The 21,242-nt window shown below is 44.6% G+C and overlaps 1 protein-coding gene across 2 annotated transcripts in view; it reads left to right on the plus strand.

Moving 5' to 3' along the window:
- Positions 1-21,242, plus strand: part of GALNT17 (polypeptide N-acetylgalactosaminyltransferase 17) — a 187,282-nt gene that overhangs the window by 35,788 nt on the left and 130,252 nt on the right. For both annotated transcript variants that reach the window (XR_010615970.1, XM_065694808.1), the window contains exon 2: positions 10,147-10,330. Coding sequence is in view for 1 of the 2 variants with exons in the window: in XM_065694808.1 (XP_065550880.1) it covers positions 10,147-10,330 (184 nt within the window). In the remaining variant the exon portion in view is untranslated. The remainder of the gene's footprint in view (positions 1-10,146; positions 10,331-21,242) is intronic.

A 21,242-nucleotide genomic window follows, 5' to 3' on the forward strand; every position in this document is an offset into this window, starting at 1 on the left:
TCATTAACATCAGTGTTCTGGTGTTACCTGTCATTTGGTGGTGTTTAGTTGAGGGAGGGCCTCAGAAGGAACCCCCCCAGGTATAGGTTGCTCTGGAGGTAGGAATCCCTTCAATTACCTAAGAACTTACATTCTGTCTCTGAACACTGACCTTTTCAGGCTAAGTCACCTTGGACAACTTATTTTCTGTGTTTGACCACGGGGAATAGGAGTGAATCATGTTTTCACTTGTGTTCTCTTGGAGAACCAAACCCAATGGGACCAACCCTGTTGTACCATGTACCCCCTGTACCAAGTTTTATGTTCTTTATGTTTTACATAAAGAACAAGGACGGTCCTACTTTGGGTAGTTTAAAATCTGAGTCATGCATTTAGCTCCCTCTCAGGAGTGCTTTGAGCATTAATTATGTTTTTAAAGCACTAAGTGCCTATCATCAGAAGCTCTCTATAGAAACACAAAGTTAAATAGTCACGGATCTGTGGTCTCTTAGGAATTGTTTCCAGTGCTGTACAGCATAACCATTCATAAACTTGCATTGATGGTAGAGAGCAAACGCCAGGTCTCCTTCCTGAAGACCCACATCTGGTAAAGCATTTAAGCTTATGCTTTACTTCAGCACTTGAATAGTTTTACTTAGTTCAGTAACTTGTTTTTGGTAGCAAAGTACATGAATTTAAAGCTCTAACATCGCCATTTAGAGACTAAGACCTAATAGAGCAATCCCAGATGTATCTAATATCTTATCTAACAATAAGAGGTATCTATTGTGCTTCTACATTCATCACATTGCATAAACCACCGTGGATCTGTGAATAGTGGGTGTGTGTGGAGAATGCAGATGTGCACATGAGTAAAGACATTGCAGTGGAGAATATTTCTCTCTGATGACCAAATTAGTGCCTTTATTTCTGTCCTTAGATGTTCCAGGTCATGGTGTGTCACCCTGATGACCAATTTGCAGAGCATAAACAGATGGGAAGACATGTGAAGAGCAGAAGCATTCTCTGGGGTGTCTTGTATGTGTGAGAACACTGAGTGCACACCAGTAAACCAACAAGAAATTGGCTTGGTTGCTGAGCGAGTACAGCATCTGAACACAGGCAAAACAAGTCTTATCAAAGGCATTAAACTCACTAAGCAAAACCCTGTAAAATTGACTTTCTTGACCTTAAAAACTAGGTAGTAGGTTCACAGCTCAGTAAACTCAATTAGCAGGAAGAAGGATGCACACCCTGCATGAAGATGCATGTTTTAACTCTAAAAGTTAAAAGAGTTTCTCTTCTTGCAGCTGCGTTAGCATCATAATTGCATGCTGGCTTCAAGATGTTCACTCTTCTTTAGGTAGAGCCCATTGTGGGGAATGTCATCCCTTTTCCAGTATGTAGATCTTGAAAGAATAGCTTCATGAACAGATTTAGGGGTAGCCCAGGGAGGGCTAATATGGTTCAAAGGCCCATGTAGAGAGACTCGGAAGTAGGCTGAGGACCCCTCCTGGTTTGGCTTCGTCAGCATCTGTAAGGTTTTATAGCCTGAGCAGGTACAGTGGTTTGGTGACTGTGTCCAGTTTCCTTCCCTTTCCCATTCCCTGGCTCCCAGTGGCTCTGTGGAGGAGATGCTCTGTGCCTGGGACTGACACATGTTGTGTGCTGAATGTGTAACTTATCACATAACCATAAAAGCCCCAAACGGAGTAACTGGCTTTGTGCTTATGGTATCTGCTCTACAGTGTGATATTTCTCCATCTCATTTCTTACCAAATGGCTTTTTTTTTCCCCCTTTCCAGCAGGCTAATCTATGGAGAGGGGAAATGTTTTACAAAAAGGAAAACAAGAGCATGCATTAAAGGCAACCGCAAACACTAACAGCTTGTTATAGAAACACGATCTGGAAATAACAGATTCCTGGTGAAAATAGAAGTGCAAAATACTATTTTTAACCTTTGAATGGGGTTTAAAAAATATTTTTGTGGGTTCTGTTCTCTTCCTGTTCCCATACTTGTTCCTGTGGCTCTGCTCCAGTCCTGTGGGTAGCCCAGTCCCGCTGCTGGTGTGACTCTGGTTGCGGTTTCTCTGGGGCAGGATGGATTTACATTCTTGTTTCTCCACTTATGGCTGCTTGGTCCTGAGCTGCACTGAAGCTGAGCATCTCTGTGGTGTGCTCCAGCTGCAGCTCTGGCTTGGATGCAGAAGGGTTGTGACGGGGGTGCGAATGGACTGTGTTACCCATAGAAGTTTAATGTTTCTCTGGAGCACGAAAGCAGCAATGTGGAGTGAAACAGGAGGATCCTCTGAGCCTGGGTTTCTGTCAGTGGCTGGTAGGAAGTGACTACCTGTGGATGAAGAGTTTGCAGAGTGGCATCAGCACAGATGAGAGGGGTGAGGTTTTACTGCTGAGGATAGAAGAGTTTGGAAACTTCTTAAGCTGCCTATCCTAAAGGTGTTTTAATGAGCAGTGTGTCCTAATTTTATTAATTAGGACTAATTTACTAAACTTACTAATTTAAATTTGTCCTTTCTGATGCTTGGGTTGAGTCTCAAACACAGAGATCTCTGTGCAGAATCAGAGAGTCATGGAATGATTTGGATTGGGAAGGACGTTTAGAGATCATCTTGCTCCAGAAGTTGCTCAAAGCCCCTATCTATAACTTCTCTGGACAAATGAACTGCCATCAGTGCTGCTCCTGCCATCAGTGCTGCTCCTGCCATCTTCTCTGAGCAGGTCTTGCACGCAGGCAAGTGTCCTGACAGACTGATTTCCAGGCAGCTCAAATAGGAAAGCAGGATAGTTTGTACTTGCTTGAATTGCAATCTACCTTCTAAAAATAAAGCAGCAGACAGTTGCTTAATTTGTCACCCAAACAGGCTCATGGCAGACCAGCATCAATATGCAAGACTGCTTTTACCCTTGGCCTTTCTCATTCCAGCTCCTGTGTCCCAAACTATCCAATAGGCCCCGAGTTACTTGGCATGTGTGGGGATACCTTGGGTGCTTCAGCAAAGTCCATCAAGTGCAGAGCTGGCACTTGGGTGTCTGCTGAATCAATACACCATTAGGTGCAGGGACCAGGGATCTTGTCTGTCTTTTGAATGGTGACGCACCCTGAATTGATCTTTGCAGTTAGTGGAACAGTATCAGATTTTTAATGTGAATCCTGCCATGGTTGGTGTTATATTGCACTGGGAGGCTGCTAATGCAGACTTTTCTTATGACAGTTCATCAGTTCTCGGGAGAGCTGTATGTTCACTCACTGCAGATGTATTGCTGGACAAAGCTTTTGGTGTTGTGCTTTAACCTTGCTGCATCAATGTGAGGAGAAGCCGTGGCTGCCCCATCCCTGCCAGTGTTCAAGGCCAGGCTGGACGGGGCTTGGAACTGCACCAGGGGAGGTTTAGACTGGAGATTAGGAAAAATGTCTTTCCCACGTGGGTTGCTGTTCTATAGATTTATCCCTCTCCTCACTGAGAGTATTCTTTGCTTGCTTACTGCTGCCTGGGCATGAGGGTTCTTTGTGATGGTTTATGCCAGTATAAAATAACAGTGAGAAGATTGAGACTGTTCTAAGCACTTCATGGAAGTATGTTTTGTTGTGTGTTGCTGGGAAAGTGATTGTGCCTGTGTCTCAGTAAAAGCAAATCCTTGAAAGGTGGCCTTAGACAGGGTTTGATAAATGAGCTGACTGGAGTTCTTCAGCGTTGTGAATATGGGTGCAGTGTACCTGGGGTCAGATGAATGATTTTAGTGATGTTTTTGACCCCTGTCTTCCTTTTTGTTATATGTTGTGGTCTACTTTTTGCCTTTTCCCCCCTCTTTTCTCTCCAGTAAGTAACACAGATATTTCTAGAATATGATGGTCCCATATGTTAGAGATATAAATTTGAATTTGTGTCAGAGTGAGCAAATCAGGTAGCTACAACACATTCTTCTCTTTACCTTTTCTGCAAATACACTTCATCCATCCCCCTAGCAGATCCAAGTCTGTTACTTGGAGCTGGGAATCAGCTGCTGGTGCTGCATATGTGACTCTAGTACTCGGCAACTGCCTCAAATATATCAGTGCTGAAAAATACATATCCTTCTTTGCAGCACATGTATCTTGCACCAGCTGATCTAATGATGTGGCTTATTAGAGCATATTTCATCCCTAAAAGTGCGGAGCTGCATCCCAGTCACAGGAGTCTCTTTGCCTGCAGCTGATGCAGGGATGCTCTGGGGTGCACACACCAGCTCTGTGAGCGCCCTGTGCCCTGGGGTGCAAGGTGCAGGTGGGAAGAGCACAGGGAAGCTGTATCCATGTGGAACTGCAGAGCATGCCGAGGGCAGGAGGGGGTCCTTGGTCGTTCTGGGACAAGCCTTTAACAACCGAAAGGGATTGATCCCTTGTTTGGAAGGGGGAGCTCCCTGCAGCAGGGCATCTCCTGAGGTGGTTATGCCAGTACACACTTCGGAAGAGTTGCTCTAATTACATAGCCAGGAGTGCTTCATCTGTGTTTTTGCTGGGTTATAAATCATCTTCAGTCGTGTCTTCTGTACCTGAACAAGATACCTGTCTGTAAGGCTCCCATTGGAGCACTGCCTATTCTCCCTGCTGAGCTGCAAAGAGCTTTTCCCAGCCTACAGCTTGCTGACTCTAAAGCAGTTCTGTTACCAAATCCTGTTTTTTTCCTTTCATCAAGTTACTTTAAAAATGTGAAGCAGAATGATAGACACTAATGTCTTCAGACTTCCAGCGAGCATAGATCTATGTCCAAACTCATCTACTAGTCCCAGGTTTTAGAATCCCCTACATCATCTCTCAGAACAAACCAGCCTCAGCCAGTTGGAAGATTTGTTATTTCCTGCCTCAGGCAAATCTTGATCAGGAAATTATCATTTGGAACCAGAAGTTGGTAGTGTAATGGCCTAACCAGGGCGAGCCTGGCTTTGAAATTCTCCTGATGACTGTATTCTCCTTGCAACAGGAGCTGATCCTCCCTCTGGCTCTAAAGGTAATTTTCCTATGTTTCCATTTCCATACAGATAAGAAAACTTCAATTCTGAATATGAGTTTGCATGTGCGTATATACATATATGAGTGTATAAATGTATAGTTATGTTACATTTCAAACACTACTTCAAACTCTGCAGTTTGACTGCACTGTCATCTCCCATCCTTTTCGTAGAGTACAGGGTGGGAAGAAGGCTTGACATTTTCTGACTGCTCCCATCATGATGTATGTATTTAAGCATCTGTGCTTAAATCATTTGTGATACAGATGTTCATCTAATCTGTCCTTGGATATACTATTATACTGAGAAGCGAGCACTTTCCTGGGCAGCCTGGTTTTGTAGAATCACAGAATTGTTTAGGTTGGAAAAGCCCTTTAAGCTCATCCAGTCCAACTGTTCCCCAGCACTGCCAAGGCCAGCACTAACCCATGGCACTATGGGCCTTGTCTACACGGTTTGGGACACTTGCAGGGATGGTGACTCCAGCTCTGCACTGGGCAGCCTGTTCCAATGCCTGAACACCCATTTAGGTATTTCCTAAAGACAGCTGACTGGGGGGGTACTGTCCAAATGGAAGGTGGTAGCAGTGATCCTTCAGCAAGAGGGATTTGTTAGAAGCCTGCTGCAGTGTTTGGCTATGAGGATATGCTGGCTTTTGATCAGCCCTGGGGAAAACATACCTGGCATCTACACTGGATATAATTGTATAGGGGTTTTCCCCACTGACTTTTTCACTGGACTCCAGTATTTAAGCTCATTTTATAAATTCATACTGTTGTTATTTCTATTTTTCCCCAAGAAAGTGATTTCTTACCTTCTAATCCTTTTACTACTACCTTTGGTTTCCTTTGCACAAGCATACGGATGCTTTGGGGAGGCAGTGAGAGCAAAGGGAACTGACAGAGCCAGTTGTATTTGGCATTCCCATGACAATTCCTGTAGCCCTTGAGCAGCTCATGGCTATGTGTTGTGTAGGTGTAACTTGCACTCCGAGGAACTTGTGTTCTTCAGTCTAATAAAAGGTCAGAGCAAAGAGTGGGTGAAAACTGGGTAAAAACTGCTGCAGGGAGATAAGAGAAAATATAGGTCTCATGTTCCATTGAAGCGAAAAAGGAAGTTGGTGCCTGTGTCCCAGCTACCCTTCCGGTTAATGAATCCTCCCTTTATAGTCTGTATTTGCAGTGATCAGCAGGGCAATGCTCAAAACTTCAGCAGTTTTCCATCATTTCCAACATTACCCGTGACATTTTGCCCTTTGGTATCTATTCTGGCTTCTCATAAAATATCCCTAAAAGCACATCAGTTGTGTCCTCGCTTTCCATCTTCCCTGAGAGGTCACACAGAGGCTGTCTCCACCATGTAACACGTGTTAAGCCAACTACCTCATTGGTTTTGCCTTTTTTCCCTGAGTCAGAAATTCCTTGTTAGCCTTCAGATCTCTGGCAGAAGCAAGGCCTGAAGCACATCTCCCTAGGAGAGTTATTTGGGCTGGAAGATCCATGATGCTTAAGAGCTGTATTTTTCAAAGGTATCTATCTTAATTTTCTCTTTATTTTCTAGTACCATTTCACTACTATTTATTTCATAGAATCCCAGATTGTTTTGGGTTGGAAGGGACCTTAAAGCCCATCTGGTTCCAATCCCTGGCAATGGACAAGGACACCTTCCACTAGAGCAGCTTGCTCCAACCCCTGGGTCCAATGTGGCCTTGAACATTGCCAGGGATGGCGCTTCTCTGGGCAACCTAGAATACCTTCTAGAGAAGGAGGAGGCATCATGTTCTTCTTCCCTATAGGAATGTGCCTTTCACTCTGAGCTGTACATGCTCTGTACCTTGTGCAGCAGGAAAGAAGGACGCAACTAAAAATTTTGCTTTTCCATAAATCTTTCCTACATTGTTTCCTCCTGTTCTTTTCCCTCCTCCACCCCCAGTGTTAAGGCTCAGGACCCCTGTTTCTCAGAAATGCCTTTCAGTTTCAGATATTGTTCCCTCTTCCCTGGCCTTAATGACAGCAGCTTCCTCAGCTGAGCTTTGTATGGGTTGGGTTAATGTTTTCCTTCATCTAGGCTGACATGCAGCAAAATGCTTTTCCAGCCCGCCTGCTGCCAAGGGAGCCTGTTTGGCTGGGGCCTTATAAATGAAGGCTGCATATCATATTATATTGTATTTTACCAAGGTTTTCTCTGTCCTAGAAACCTTCTGTCTCCTTATGAAATATACCACCCATTTAAGGAGAAACTAGCATATTTACTACAACTGTACTCAGTCTAGGAATGATTTTGCTGTAGAGATTAATTTTTTATATGAAATACAGATAATAATTTATATTTTATAGCCAAGTCTTTGTCAGGCCCCTGGGGATCCATTGTCTGGCCGTTTCGGCAGGAGTGACTCGGATCTCAGCAGCTCTAAGTGGTGTCTTTTTATTCCTGCTATTCCTGCAATATAAGTGCAATACACTCCTTTTGTCCCAAAGTTCAGATGTTTTAGAAGATCTGAAAATAAAATCATGTTTTCATTCCTGAGATACTTGCTGAGTGAATGTGGCTTAAAGATGAGTGAAGCTCACGGATTTGCACTGAACATCTTATCTTGATGCAGCCTGCTACCATCTCATGACCTTGCAAAACGCACCTGGGAGTGAATTGACTCCTCAAGCTTTTTGAGGGGGATTAATGCTATTTATCGCTATGGATACACTGGAGCAGGCTTCAGGAGAGACTTTATGGCAATGGTTCAGCACTTCTGCTTTGGTGCCTGCCCAGAATGACAAAGGATTTGGTCTGGGACTTGGGAATAGTTCTGACTCTTTACTTTTAACCTTGTTCTTCAAAGAAAGAGGCTGATTGGATCATGATCTTGCTCCTTCTTGCTTGCTGTCTCTCTGTAACTTCTTGCTCTTCTGGGCCAATTTCAAGCAGGTTTGCAAAGGGCTGAAGGCTTTCAAAGTGTGAAGATGCTATAAGCACGTGCTACTAAGAGGCCACAGCAGAAGGCTGTAGTGGAAACCAGCTCTGGATAGTTGTGTGTGGGGAAAAACTGGCTTCAGAGGTGATGTCCCTTTCTCCATCACTAGAGGCACTTAATCATTGCCTACAAGAAAGCTGGAGAGGGGCTTTTGACAGGGGTCTGCAGGGGCAGGACAAGGGGAATGGCTTTAACCTGCCAGAGGGGAGACTGAGATGAGCTCTTAGGCAGAAGTTCTTCCCCGTGAGGGTGCTGAGGCGCTGGCACAGGGTGCCCAGAGAAGCTGTGGCTGCCCCATCCCTGGCAGTGTTCAAGGCCGGGTTGGACACAGGGGCTTGGAGCAAGCTGCTCTAGTGGAAGGTGTCCCTGCCTGTGGCAGGGGTTGGAACTGGATGAGCTTTAATATTCCTTCCAACACAAACCATCCCATGACTACAATTCACTTGCAGTGTTAAGCCATTTAAGCATGGTGTGAGAGATGGCTTGTCCTTTAAGACCCAAATGCCAAGGAAGCATATGGGCTGGGCTGAGGATAATTTCCGAAGTTACAGTGAAGGCATCTCAAGCTCACGAAAATGTGCTTTCTCTGTGCAGCACTGAAATGGGGCAAGTAAAGATAAATGAATGGATTGGCTGGGTGAGGGTCTGCTGGAATGATTTGGTTTCAGTCCTGCCTCTTTCTGAGCCATCTTTTCAGCCAGCTGGAAGCAAATTTCATCCTCCGCTGTTTGGACATGAATGATCTTTCTTGCCAGGCATTACTTGACTCTTGCTGTGAAGTGCTCTACACCAAAGTGACATCCAGGCTGCATGGGTGAACCCTTCTGACAGCCTGAGCTGGAGGATGAAATGTTCAGGCAGCACAGGGGCGGACACAGAGAATCCTCCCTGGCACATTGCACCTGGGTATGTTCATCTTTGTGACTGTCCCTGAGGCTGTGTTTGCTGTCCTGAGTGGCACCAAGAGAGAGGAAGATGGTCTCATGGTAGAACCCTGCCCAACACGTGTGGATCTGTTACCTTAATCAATTCCTTTGGTTAAATGACACTGATTTACTTCTGTTTATCAAGACAGGGTTTATAGTAGTAAAGGAAGTAAGAAGTTCATACGCAGAAATAAGGGAATATACTTAGTGAGGAGTGAGGAGAGACAAATGTGTGCTGGGGGATGTGTGTGCCTAGTTGTGATGATTATGGTCTTGGAAGAAAGCAGTTCATGGCATTATAGGCTCATCAGTCAAAGCTGCTGGGTATAAAGCCATGTCTTGGCATTTCTCAAGTGTCTTTGCAGTCAACAGAGAGGCTTCGTTCCCTCAGGACCTCAAGGTTACTGTCTCTTCCAAAGCATCAGTGGTGACAACAGTCAGTTCTGCTCTCAGAGTTAGGGCTCTGCTGTTCAAACAAAGGAGGATATACCCTGGTTTCTTTATTACAAACCAAAACCAAGCCACAAACCAAAACATCAATATTTTGTTTGTTTCTGACAAAAGGAAGAATATGAGTCTCTGCTAATGAGCAATATTAAAATTCAAGGGGTCCTGTCTGATAAATAATAACATGAGCATGAACTTGGTTTCCCACAATCTCCACTGAATCACCAGTGTAGCTCTTTCTGTGCAGCTCTTTTTGAGCTTTGCCTGTTTCTTTCAGCTATGCAAATATAAATAAATAATTCCACTTGATAAAGGAATGGGAATGCTGTACTTCAAAAGATAAGGAAGCTTTGAGGGGAAATTGTTTTTAAATCTGTAACATTTGTATGCTGTTCACTGTTCATACTGAGCAAAAATTCATTCAGCTGGCAGTTAACCAGCCCTGGTTTATTCTTAGACTGTGTTGAAGCTATCCTTCTCCTGGGGACATCTAACCTTACATGTAATTATCTCTCTGAGAGTGGGCAGGAGGCCTGAATAGCCTTCCTAACAGCTAGATAAATGCCCAGATCCCTGGGACAGGTTATCAGTTGGATGCTGTGGTGGCAGAGCTGTTGGGAACAGTGTGCCTGAGCCATGAGGAGTTTCAAGATTTGAGTCACTTTCATTCCAGCGAATGGCAAAGAACAAGAATTTGAAATGTTTTCAGAAACCCAAACCAAAACCCCCCAGATTTTCAGATTGTGTCTGCTTCTTTGATAGCTTGGAAATGAGTGATGAATTGTAACAGTGATGGTTGGCTTTTTTCTTCTCTCGAGGTCTGTCCAAGTCACTTGGTCTCATTGAAGGCTATGGTGGACGTGGTAAAGGTGGCCTCCCAGCCACCCTATCTCCTGAGGAGGAGGAGAAAGCAAAGGGACCACATGAGAAATATGGCTACAACTCCTACCTCAGTGAGAAAATTTCACTGGATCGTTCCATACCAGATTATCGTCCAACCAAGTAAGTACCAGTTGCTCCATGAGGGAATGCACGTTTAGGTATCATCCCAGAGCCAGGAGTCATGGTTGCCTTCATATTCTCATGTGACACTGTTCACTCTTCCCTCCTTATCCTTTACAGGGCCGTGCTCAGTAACCAGTGTAGTCTGGCTGAAAATGAGATAGTTCACAGAATCACAGCCTGGTTTGTGTTGGAAGGGGCCTTAAAGCTCATCCAGTTCCAGCCCCTGCCACAGGCAGGGACACCTTCCACTAGAGCAGGTTGCTCCAAGCCCTGTCCAGCCTGGCCTTGAGCCCTGCCAGGGATGGGGCAGCCACAGCTTCTCTGGGCACACTGTGCCAGCTCCTCAGCACCCTCACAGGGAAGAGCTTCTGCCTAAGAGCTCATCTCAGTCTCGTCTATATCGGTGTAAAGCCATTTTCTCTTGTCGTGTCACTACAGGCCCTGGTCAGAAGTCTTTCTCCAGTTTTTATGTAGGCTAGTCCATAAAGACAAGTTACCAGAGGAAAGAAAGTGAGATTCTTCCCACTCTTTTTTCTCTACTTCCCTAAAGCAATACATTATTTTGGGCGGCATTAATGTGATCAAAAGCTCACGCCTGCTTTCGTCAGCAGGGGGCTGTTCACTGAGCTGTTGAGCTTTGGTGTTTGTTGCCCTGTAAATGTGTGCGAAGACTCCCTCCCCTCTGGTTAGCTCCTTCATGACCCTGCAAGACCTCCGGGGCTCTCCAGCAGCCCTTGTGCTCCTCCTGGGTTGATGGTTTTGGATCTTCCATTGGAGATTTGTGCAGCTGCCTTTGAAGGGACTCTCATGGCTCAGGTAGCAATATCCTCCCTCTACTATTGTTCCAGAATGACCTTTTAAGATGATGGTGATGGTGATGGTGATGCTAAGCAACATGGAAGAACAAACTTTAAATGAAATGCCAGATCATTTTGTTAAGTGTGAGATAGACATGCTGTAAGTTTATCTTTATGAAAGTTAATTTTAGATATGGCTGGCAGAGTGTTCCTTAGAATAGGAAGGTGTCAGTTTGTCTAGAGTGAAACCCCTGATAAAGAAATGAGCTGAGAGAGATTTAGATTCAAAGAGATACTACGTGTCCAATGCCTCTGTCGTTGGGGCGGTGACAAAGCCATTGCTTGGCTTCTGCAAACCATTGCAAATCATGCAGGAATGCAGCTCCATGTCTCCAATGCAGTGGCAGATTGTTACGGATGTGAGAGCACGGGGAGCTTTTGTTCCTTCACTCTTCTGCAAGCTGCATGAATTTCAAGCAGGCACTCGGAGTTTCCAAGCCTGTCAACCACCGACAACAGAAATACTTGGATGAGTTTTCTAAGGAATAGAGGCCTGGCCTCCAGTTTTGCTGGTATGGTTTGTGTGGACAGAATGAATTGCAGGTACAAATTGCACCTTTGGCATTATGATATGCAAATCCCACTACAATGACAAATCCTTGAAGTGAGACTTTCTCGGCTATTACCTGAGCCTGAGCTTCTTATTTTCATTTCTTATCCAGAACTCTGACTTCGAGCAAAGCCAGCACTGCTTTGTGAGAATTAATTTGAAAAGTAGTGTTTTTTTCCGGGGCGGGGGGGGGGGGGGGGGGGGGAAGAAAAGGATTAATTCTGACATTTTGAGGCTTGCCTTGTGTTTTTGCTCAGTGCCACCATCCGTCATTTCATGGGAGGGTGGTGGAGAGGCCAGAGCCAGACACAGCAACTGATTAAAAACGAATCATTTTGGAGCTGGGCTGATAATGTGGAGGGAATTTGTGGGTACTGACTGCAGCTGCATAACTTAATGCTTTATATCTATATGAGAACTTCAGGAGCCGTATTTCAGTTATTGCTTTTTTTCTAGGGATCAATTGTCATGGTATTGTAAGAGAGCACTTGGTCTGGTTATGAAATAGCTTGAGTTTGCTGGAGGATTAGAAAAGTTTCAGCTTCTCCTACTTGTGACTTGGAAGATCCGTTTGCTATTTTGTGCATGCCATTCTATGGCTGATTTTATGAAGGGTTTAATAAAAAACATTTAAGTCAAGTATCCTGGTCTCTGATTAAAATAGATTCTAGTCAAAGGGAATTAGCCTAGTTTCGAAGTTGCAGCATTAGTGGGGAAAAAACTGTTGAAAACCCTCCAGCTGTTAAGTATTACAAAGCAGCTACTACTTTTAAATGTAGTAGGCAGCCTGTCTGATTCAACCAAAGGCTGTTCAGCTGCTCCCCCTTGTTTTGTCATGACATGCCTTTGTAAAAAGCCCCTCTTCAGACTTCTTGTAAGCCCCTTTAGGTATTGGAAGACTGTTATAAGGTGTCTCCTGAGCCTTTTCTACTCTGGAGAAGTCCCCTTTGTGGCCAAGGTGAAGGGGATTAAGGAGAGTTTAAGGGAAATTTGGCATGTTTGTAATCTTTTGTATTTAGACTTCTCTGACTTGATGTTTGCAGGCAGATGTTGGCAATAAGGAGGCATCACGAGTCCCAGCTGATGGCCTTTTGAGTGCATAGCCAGAGGCAGCAGAAAGGATAGAAGTTAGTTTCCCTGGACAAAATGGTTGAGGAGGTGTTGAGTATAGGGATGGTGCTTAGGAGAAAGTAAGGTCTTTCCCAGTGCCAGAGCTGGGGACAGGGTATCTTGCTTGTCTGGATTTGGGGAATGTAGTGTTTCTTTTGCCAGGTTGGACAAGGCTTGGAGCACCCAGCCCTAGTGGAAGATGTCCCTGCCCATGGCAGGAGGTTGGAAGTGGATGAGCTGTAAGGTCCCTTCCAACCCAAACCAGGCTGAGATTCTATGACTCCTTAGTAGTGTGTATGATCACCTTTGTTTTGATTATAAAATGCAGTTTATTTGAGACATTTTCTTTTCTTGAAAGCTGAGGCTGCTCACTTAGGCTGGAAGATAGAAAGACTGCTTTGCTGTTTACCACTTGAGCGGTACTGGCCTTCACACTGAACTGTTTCCCCAAATGTGCTGCTGATGGTATGGATACATGAAATAGTGTGTGTGTGGTTCTGATTACATAGACCTGTGTCTCTAAAACCTTAGTCTTGAACTTATCAATGTAGAAGTTTCTGATCCTGGCCTTCTGTGGAATAGGGAAGGTTGTGTTGGGTGTGCATCACAATGTGCTTTTAGAGTGAATCGGGTAACAGTATTACATTTGGGTGACCAAGAAAGCTACTCCTTGGCTAACATAAGGCAGGAGTAGTACTTTGGTGCAAAGGACCTTATTTCAAGTCTTGCTGTGAAACAGTGGCATAATGAGGTAGGCAATGCACTTCTGTCCTGCTTGATGAGGTTTTTCAACTTGAGATTCCTGTGTGTTTTGGAAAACAGTTCCTGCTTCTAGATTGGAAGTGCCCACGGTGCTGCCTCAGACTGCAGGACTTGTACACACATCTCCAGAAATAAGCTGGAGAGAGTTTCCTTCTATTTCCTGCAAAAACTGTGAAGGACGAGGCTGATCTGTGAGTTTCATTGATCAATTCATAGCATTTCCTGCTTCCTTATGAAGGATGGAGGGTTTAAGGCATGTTGTTTTCCTTATAGAAAGTGAAGCATATGTACATGGGATCCTAGGGGCTCCTAATATTCCCCTCTTTGGTACTAGATTTTATGCACTTCTGTTTCATTCTGCGATGTGTGGTTTAATGGGAATCTCTCCTATGGTTAGAGGGAAAATCAAAATTGCTGTGTTATATCAGTCTGCAGGTCCAACTTATCCAATATCTAATAATCTCTGATAGTGGAACCAGATGCTTCAGGTTGAAGAAATCATATTAAGGAAAGCTATGAAATAATCTGCCATCTGGTATGTTCTGACGTCTCTGTTCTCTGTTTCCAATCCTATCTAATATAAACGTGGAGTTCTCATTATCTCTTTAAAAGTCTGTTCCTCTGGAATCCTACTAAGCTCCGATTCAATGGTATTTTATGACATTATGGGATTAAGGAGCAGATTTAAGAAAAAATAATACCCACAATTGTTAGGACTGTTGAATCATTGGGTAAAGATGACATATTCCTGCTGCTGGAATCTCAACAACTGTTCTCATGCAGGAATATGCTCAAGATATTAAAGTGAAGAGGAAGAACAGTTTAAGCAAATTCCACAGCTCAGTTATCAGAAGTTTTGAGGGTTTCCCATCCAGGAGGCTGGTGGGTTCTGCACATGGGTTGGGCAAAGCATGGACAAACCAAGCTGGTGTGTACTGGGATCTGCTTCTGTGTTTTTACAGCATGCCTCTGGTAAAGGGTTTGTGTGTACTGGCGTGGCCTTAGAGCAATGTCCTGGGTGGAGCTTCATCATAGAATCACAGGCTGGGTTGGGTTGGGAAGGACGTTAAGATCATCTGGTTCCTAACCCCCTGACATGCGCAGGGACACCTCACGCTGGACCATGTTGCCCAAGGCTCTGTCCAACCTGGCCTTGAACACTGCCAGGGATGGAGCATTTACCATTTCTTTGGGCAGCCTTTTTCAACTCTTCACCACCTTCAGAGTAAAAAACTTCTTGCTCATATCTAACCTGAACTTCCTCTATGGAAGTCTGAACCCATCACCCCTTGTCCTATCGCTACAGTCCCTGATGAAGGTCTCTATCCAGCATTCTTGTAGCTCCCTTCAGACACTGGAAGCTGCTCTGAGGTCTCCAGGCAGCTTCTCTTCTGCAGGCAGCTTCTCTTCTGCAGGCTGAACAGCCCCAACTTTCTCAGCCTGTCTTCATGCAGGAGGTGCTCCAGCCCCTGATCATCACCCTCGTGGCCTCCTCTGGACTTGCTCCAACAGCTCCATGTCCTCCTTATGCCGAGGACACCAGAACTGCACACAGTGCTCCAAGTGGGGTCTCACAAGAGCAGAGCAGAGGGGGCATCACCTGTAGCTGTTGCTAAAGATGAAACGGTTACATACCACTGACTTGATGTGAGTGTTTCCCAGTGGTGTGTTTTGGAGTTGAATCCGTCATTACTCTGGAGTGTCTCAAGTGGCTGAATCACCCAGTTACTTCTGTAGCTGCCTGCCTTGGGAGCCTGGGAGCAATTGGCCTTTAGCACCATCTGGTTTTGTTGCCAAAGACGTCTGTGTAGCAGCAAGTTGAGAGTCTTTCTTTGGGTTATAGTGGGAAAGGCAGTTTAAAAGACTTTGGGTTCTTCTTTGACATCTTAAAGGAACTAAATCAGTTCCTGATTTGATTTTATGTAAAGTGGTCTGTGTGTGCCCTTTGGGGGCTCTCAGCATGCACATATTGGGTGATAGAGCATATGCTGGGGTGGAGGGAGCACGCTGTAGCAAAAGGCACTGCTCCCTTTGGGGTCTTGGCCCACCCCTGTAGAGCCTTCTCTCTGCCACGGGGCTACCTTTGGGTCTCAGCCTCCACTCAGGTTATGGAATATTACAGGGACAAAGAATTGAGTTTTGGTTTTATAATCAAAACTGAATAGGTCTTTGGAGGCATGAATATGGGTGTGACTTAGGTAAATCAGGACTGCCCAGGAAGATGGGCCTTGAAGACCTGCGATTCATTGCCCTGCCTATGAGAGCATACCACATCTCTGCTGTGCTGGGCCCAAGATGTTCTCATCCTGTTCTGGACACTAGGTATCTGCCCACAGGGGCTTCAAGATTGGCAGTGTTTTGTCTGTCTATGCTCTGTGGTTTGCTCTCATGGGGCTCAGGAAAGTTTCATGTGTTATTATACTTATTTTTATGTGAAAAGGAGTGTATCTCCTCCACTGTGGAAATAACTAAAAAGACCAGGCTTTGCACGTGCCTTTGTCTCAGTTTTCTCATGTACCAAGGTACTGAAATGAGATGCTTCCTCAGCATGTATCATGACCTGGGCAGGACATTGCCCTGTGTGCTGCCTCATACATCTGGCATCATATTTGTCTTAGCATCTTGTTTCTTCCCCAAAATAGAAGGCATACAACTTCCTTGAGGCTTTGCTGGAAGCAAGATGCTTGTTCCTTTTCCCCCCTACCCACATGAGCATATTCTTTCTGGTAGAGATCTGCAAATACTATTGCAGCAAGAGAGAGAGCTCTTTATTGCTGATGTCCTCAAGTTTTTGGTATCTGGAACATTCCTGGAGTCACCCATTTGTGGTGTTATGGCAGTTACTCTAGTCACATCCTGCCTGTTTCATTCAGCCAACTTGATGAAATGAGTTTAAGGAGAAGGACAAAAACCAACTACTTGAATTATGCTGGTGATATTTGCTGGGGAATAGAGTTTCATGACTGTTTGTTTGTAGTCATTGCTATTTATTGCAAACAAAGGAGGTCAGAAGAGCTCTCTTGCATGTACAATAGGTTATATTTTTCAAAGAGGTTTTGATTTTGTTTCTTTTTGCATTCCCACATATAAATGATAGTAAGGAAAAGAGAAGCAAGCTGTAGTGGGTTCTCTTCATCAAATAACTGAAGGAAGAAACATTAAGGAATAAAGACAGTGTAAGAAGGAAAAACCCCATGACTTCCACATGAGAAATTCTGCTTTGAATAGGATGTGGGAGTGTATTGAAAGATCCTTTTATTTAGGAAGAAGTGAGAACTAGTTGTGTATCTCCTCTCCTAGTTGATAGTTGTGCGTCTGATCCATTGTCTGAGAAGCACTCTTGCCCTTGGCTTTTTATGGCTTCAGCCATAAAAAAGGAAAGCAGTATTTTCCAGTACTTGGAAAGATGCCACCTGATAGATTTCTGGAAGAGCAAGTGAAGAAATCGGGCAGTGAGTATCAGTGTCAAAGCTCTGGCATAAAGGAAACGTACCTTGGACATGGCTCACCGAGACAAGATCAGTTTTGCAATTCAGGACAGGTTGCTGGATGCCTTCTCTCTGTTCATGCCATCCTGTCTGTCCTATCTGCCTAACATCTACGAGGCTGATCATGATTCTGGTGCTCCCCAAAGGAATGCTTGAGGCTGTGCTCATCTGTTCCCACTCTGCTCTGAAGATCATGGGGCTAGGAAGATAGTTGCAAACGCAGCTTTAGACCTGAAACAACTTGGTTTTTCTTCCTCCACTGATGGTACTGCAACTTTTGGTGGCTTTTGAATGATTTGCATGAGAGGAAAATGCTGCCTTATTGCTGCATTGCTTTTCTAGTAGCAATACAAACCAGTATGCTAGCGAATAAGTACTGGGTTTGATCTTTATTCCTCTGTGCCTACCAGTAATTCTTCCTGGTGAGGGTGCTGAGGCGCTGGCACAAGGTGCCCAGAGAAGCTGTGGCTGCCCCATCCCTGGCAGTGTTCAAGGCCAGGTTGGACACAGGCGCTTGGAGCAAGCTGCTGTAGTGGAAGGTGTCCCTGCCTGTGGCAGGGGTTGGAACTGAAAGAGCTTTAAGGTTGCTTCCAGCCCAAACCGGTCTGTGATTCTAAGATTGTTACTGGACTCCCAGTAATTCTTCTTCTTGAAAACTAGGCTAATAATGTCTCTTAACATAAACTTTTCCAGCTGTGTTCGCGAATGGCTTATTATTTTCTGTGCCTGCTACTGTGACCTCTCAGGCGGGAGCCAGCTCTGTGGCTCAGAGCGGTGCCGTGCCTGTGCAGGCAGGGTTGACTCCACTGTGTGCTATGAGAAATCACCCCAAAATTCTAAGTGTGCAGTTCCCTACTGGAAGGTTTAGGGATTTATTTTTTGTTTCTAATCTGGGGGACACAGGAGAGCTTGCTTTTTGCTTTATTTCCGTTTGAAGTAGAGGGGGTTGAAGTGCACTTTGACTGCTCTGTGCTGGGTTTGTGTCAAAAGCCTTCGGTGCTCAGAAGTCTCAATATCTTCTTTAAACTTGGTTGGTGAGGAAGTGCTTTTGGGAAAGTAACTCTAGGGTTTGTTTAGTAGCTGTTAGGAGATTTTCTTGCTGTCGTTATGCTGCGTAGCGTAATCTTGAAACGCTGCGACCATGGATTTATATACATGGTACCTAATTTTTGTCATGATTGTCAAATTTTCCTTTCTAGCTAGAAAATTACCCCCTATTCTCACAAGTTCGGAACATGATGCTTCAGGGAAGACTTCTATCTATGAAATGTGCTTTAAAATATTTACTACTGTAAAGATAAGTGTTAAATGCATGCTTTGGCAGAGGGTAGGATTAGTATAATTTAACAACTTGCTTTTGTGCTCCTCTGAACTCTGGTGCTGAAAAATACCTGCATTATCATAAGTACTTCTGACTAAACTGTACTTGTGAAAATAAATGAACTAAATTAAGCTTTGGATACACTTCTTTGGAAGTTGGCTTCTAAAGAAGTCAAAGCTTGTGTGTTTGTGCTACCCATCTGCTGGCACGTATTGCAGAGAGCTGCTCTGTTGCCACGGGAGCTTTTAAATAGGTCGTGTATTCACAGACAAACCAGGCAGAGGTGTGAGTCTGATACGGATGTCTCACCAGCGTTGGTTCTGAAGTCATGTATTTAGTTTTCCAGCATCCAAGGCAGTTGGGTGCATTGCCTTAGGGTCTGAACACGTGCTGGTAAGGGCAGGAGGATGGGGGCCTGCTGGGGATGAGCACGTCCTGCAGATGATGGCTTCTTTCAAAGGACAGTCAACCACAACTGATGAATGCTTTGAAATAGTTTCCAAGTCCATTATGGAGTTTTTCTCCTCTTCTCCTCTCTGCTGTCCCCAGATTGTGGCTGTTCAATAAATCCCAGACCGAGGAGATCTCAATCTCTTTCTTCCTGTGTGTGAAATAGCTTGTGTGCATGGGGAGAGATGGGTAAGTGGATGTGACACTCGTAATTGCTCTGGCTTTTATGTCCCTTAGATGTGTCTGAACCTAATAACTTTATTACAAGAGCCTCTCTCAAAAACTAATTGTGTTCTGCACTTTCTGTTTTTACAACTTTGGAAGTAATTTCTTGTTAGAAGTTGCTGAATAAGTAAGGTGCGTTTAGACATGCCTGTATATCCCTTTATATTTAAATTATAGTGAGTATTTTTGATGCCCTAATTCTAAAATATAAAGCATAACATTTCTGAGAAATAGTTACTGGAAATAAGGTAGGTGCTTTAAAATCCTCGGGAGATGAGGGGAGTTTTAGAGCTTTAATGATTAGAAATAGTTTATGAGACTCTTGTGTTCTGGATCTGTAAATGCTGAACTGTACCAGGCACCATTATGTCTTTTAAGCTGCGTGGGTAATAGAAAAGGGTTTGGTTTTCTCTGTGCTTCATAGGGTAGACACAATTGATTTAATATTGATAGTCCTTTTTGCAAGAGGGCATGTGCAACTGAATCAGCAAAATACAGACTAAAATAAACATTAATGAATGGAGCATGATTAGGAAGCGGCAATATGAATAGCAGTCTGAACACTTGCTTTCTTTTAAGCTTGATCGTAATCTTTACAAAAGCCAAATGAAGATCAATTCATTTCCTGGTAAAGCTTTCTCTTTGCAAGAAGGACATGAATGAAGCGTGTTTGGTATTAGTAGCTTCAGTTTGTGCTTGTCACTGGTTCAGGATGGGAAGACAGAAAGCAGTGCAGATACATAAGCAATAGCTGAGAAGCCGTGTGTATGATGGGATAAAGGGAACTTGAGCAAGCTTGAGCCTGCCTGTGTGCATTCACACAGGCTATGTGTGTGTTTAGACAGCAGAAGATTGCAACAGGATTTATAACATACTGCATTTCAGCCATGGTGCTTTGCAGCCCAATCACCGGTAAATCATTCAATCCAATCAGTGCACCATTGGTACATAAGAATTTATCTCCCAGGCTTTCAGCTGCATCAAAGAAAGTATGTATTGGTTTTCTGTGGCAAAGCAGAGCGTGTGCCGGGCCAGGAGGGGATCTGTGAATAGCTGCTGTCTGCAGGCAGGAAAGAAAAGCCAAATCTTGGATGTGTATTAATGTGTTAAGTTTGGCTGTGCAGTGGGAGAAGGTTTTGTGTTAGGCTTTGTGTTGGGTCTTGTGCAAGTGAGTAGAAGTCAGGTGTGATTCATAAGGTGAGGAGGAGAGGGCAGAAGACTCCTGAGTTTTCACACTGTGGTTTTCAGGTGTACACCCAAACCTCTGGTGTGTGTAGGTGAATGACAACTTTGTATTGGGAAGGACCGTGTGTCACTGTATGGGTTTCCATACAAGTCTGCTCTTTGCATCTTGTGTGTACTCGTGTCAAGTGTATCATGGCCAGGTTGGATGGGGCTTGGAGCAAACTGGTCTAGTGGAAGGGGGTTGGAGCTGGATGAGCTTTAAGGTCCTTTCTGACACAATCAGTCTGTGATTCTGTGGCTGGTGCTGCTTAAAAATGCATCTCACATGGCAGTCTGTCCACCTTGAAGTTGCTGTATATGTCTCTCCTTTTTGGGGGCAGGGACACCTTCCACTGAAGCAGGGTGCTCCAAGCCCCTGTGTCCAACCTGGCCTTGAACACTGCCAGGGATGGGGCAGCCACAGCTTCTCTGGGCACCCTGTGCCAGCGCCTCATCACCCTCACAGGGAAGAGCTTCTGCCTAAGAGCTCATCTCAGTCTCCCCTCTGTCAGCTTGAAGCCGTTCCTCCTTGTCCTGTCAGTCATCCTGGTTAATTGTGTTCAGTTACCTGGTACCTGAAATTGGAATATAAGTAGAAGTGCAAATCAATATCAGCCCCATCTTCTGTTTTTTGACTATTCGATATTGCTTGTGACTTGGTTCTCCTCCCCCCCCCCCCCCAAATGAAGCAGTAGATATCTCATACCAGTGACTTGTGTGTTATCATAGCCTTGGTGAGAAGCCTGTGCAGCGTGGCTGGGCTGGGCTGGTGCCAGCTCTGGGCTTGCAGAGCTCCTTGTGTGACTTGCACCCTGCAGGGATTTGCCAGTCAGGGTTGGGTGACACCCGTCTGCTGGGGCTGATCTAATTCTGACAGAGGTTAAGTAAACTTACTTACACAGTGATTTTTGTACATAACGGA

This window comes from Lathamus discolor, chromosome 14, assembly GCF_037157495.1.
Source record: "Lathamus discolor isolate bLatDis1 chromosome 14, bLatDis1.hap1, whole genome shotgun sequence".
Lineage (NCBI taxonomy): Eukaryota > Metazoa > Chordata > Aves > Psittaciformes > Psittacidae > Lathamus > Lathamus discolor.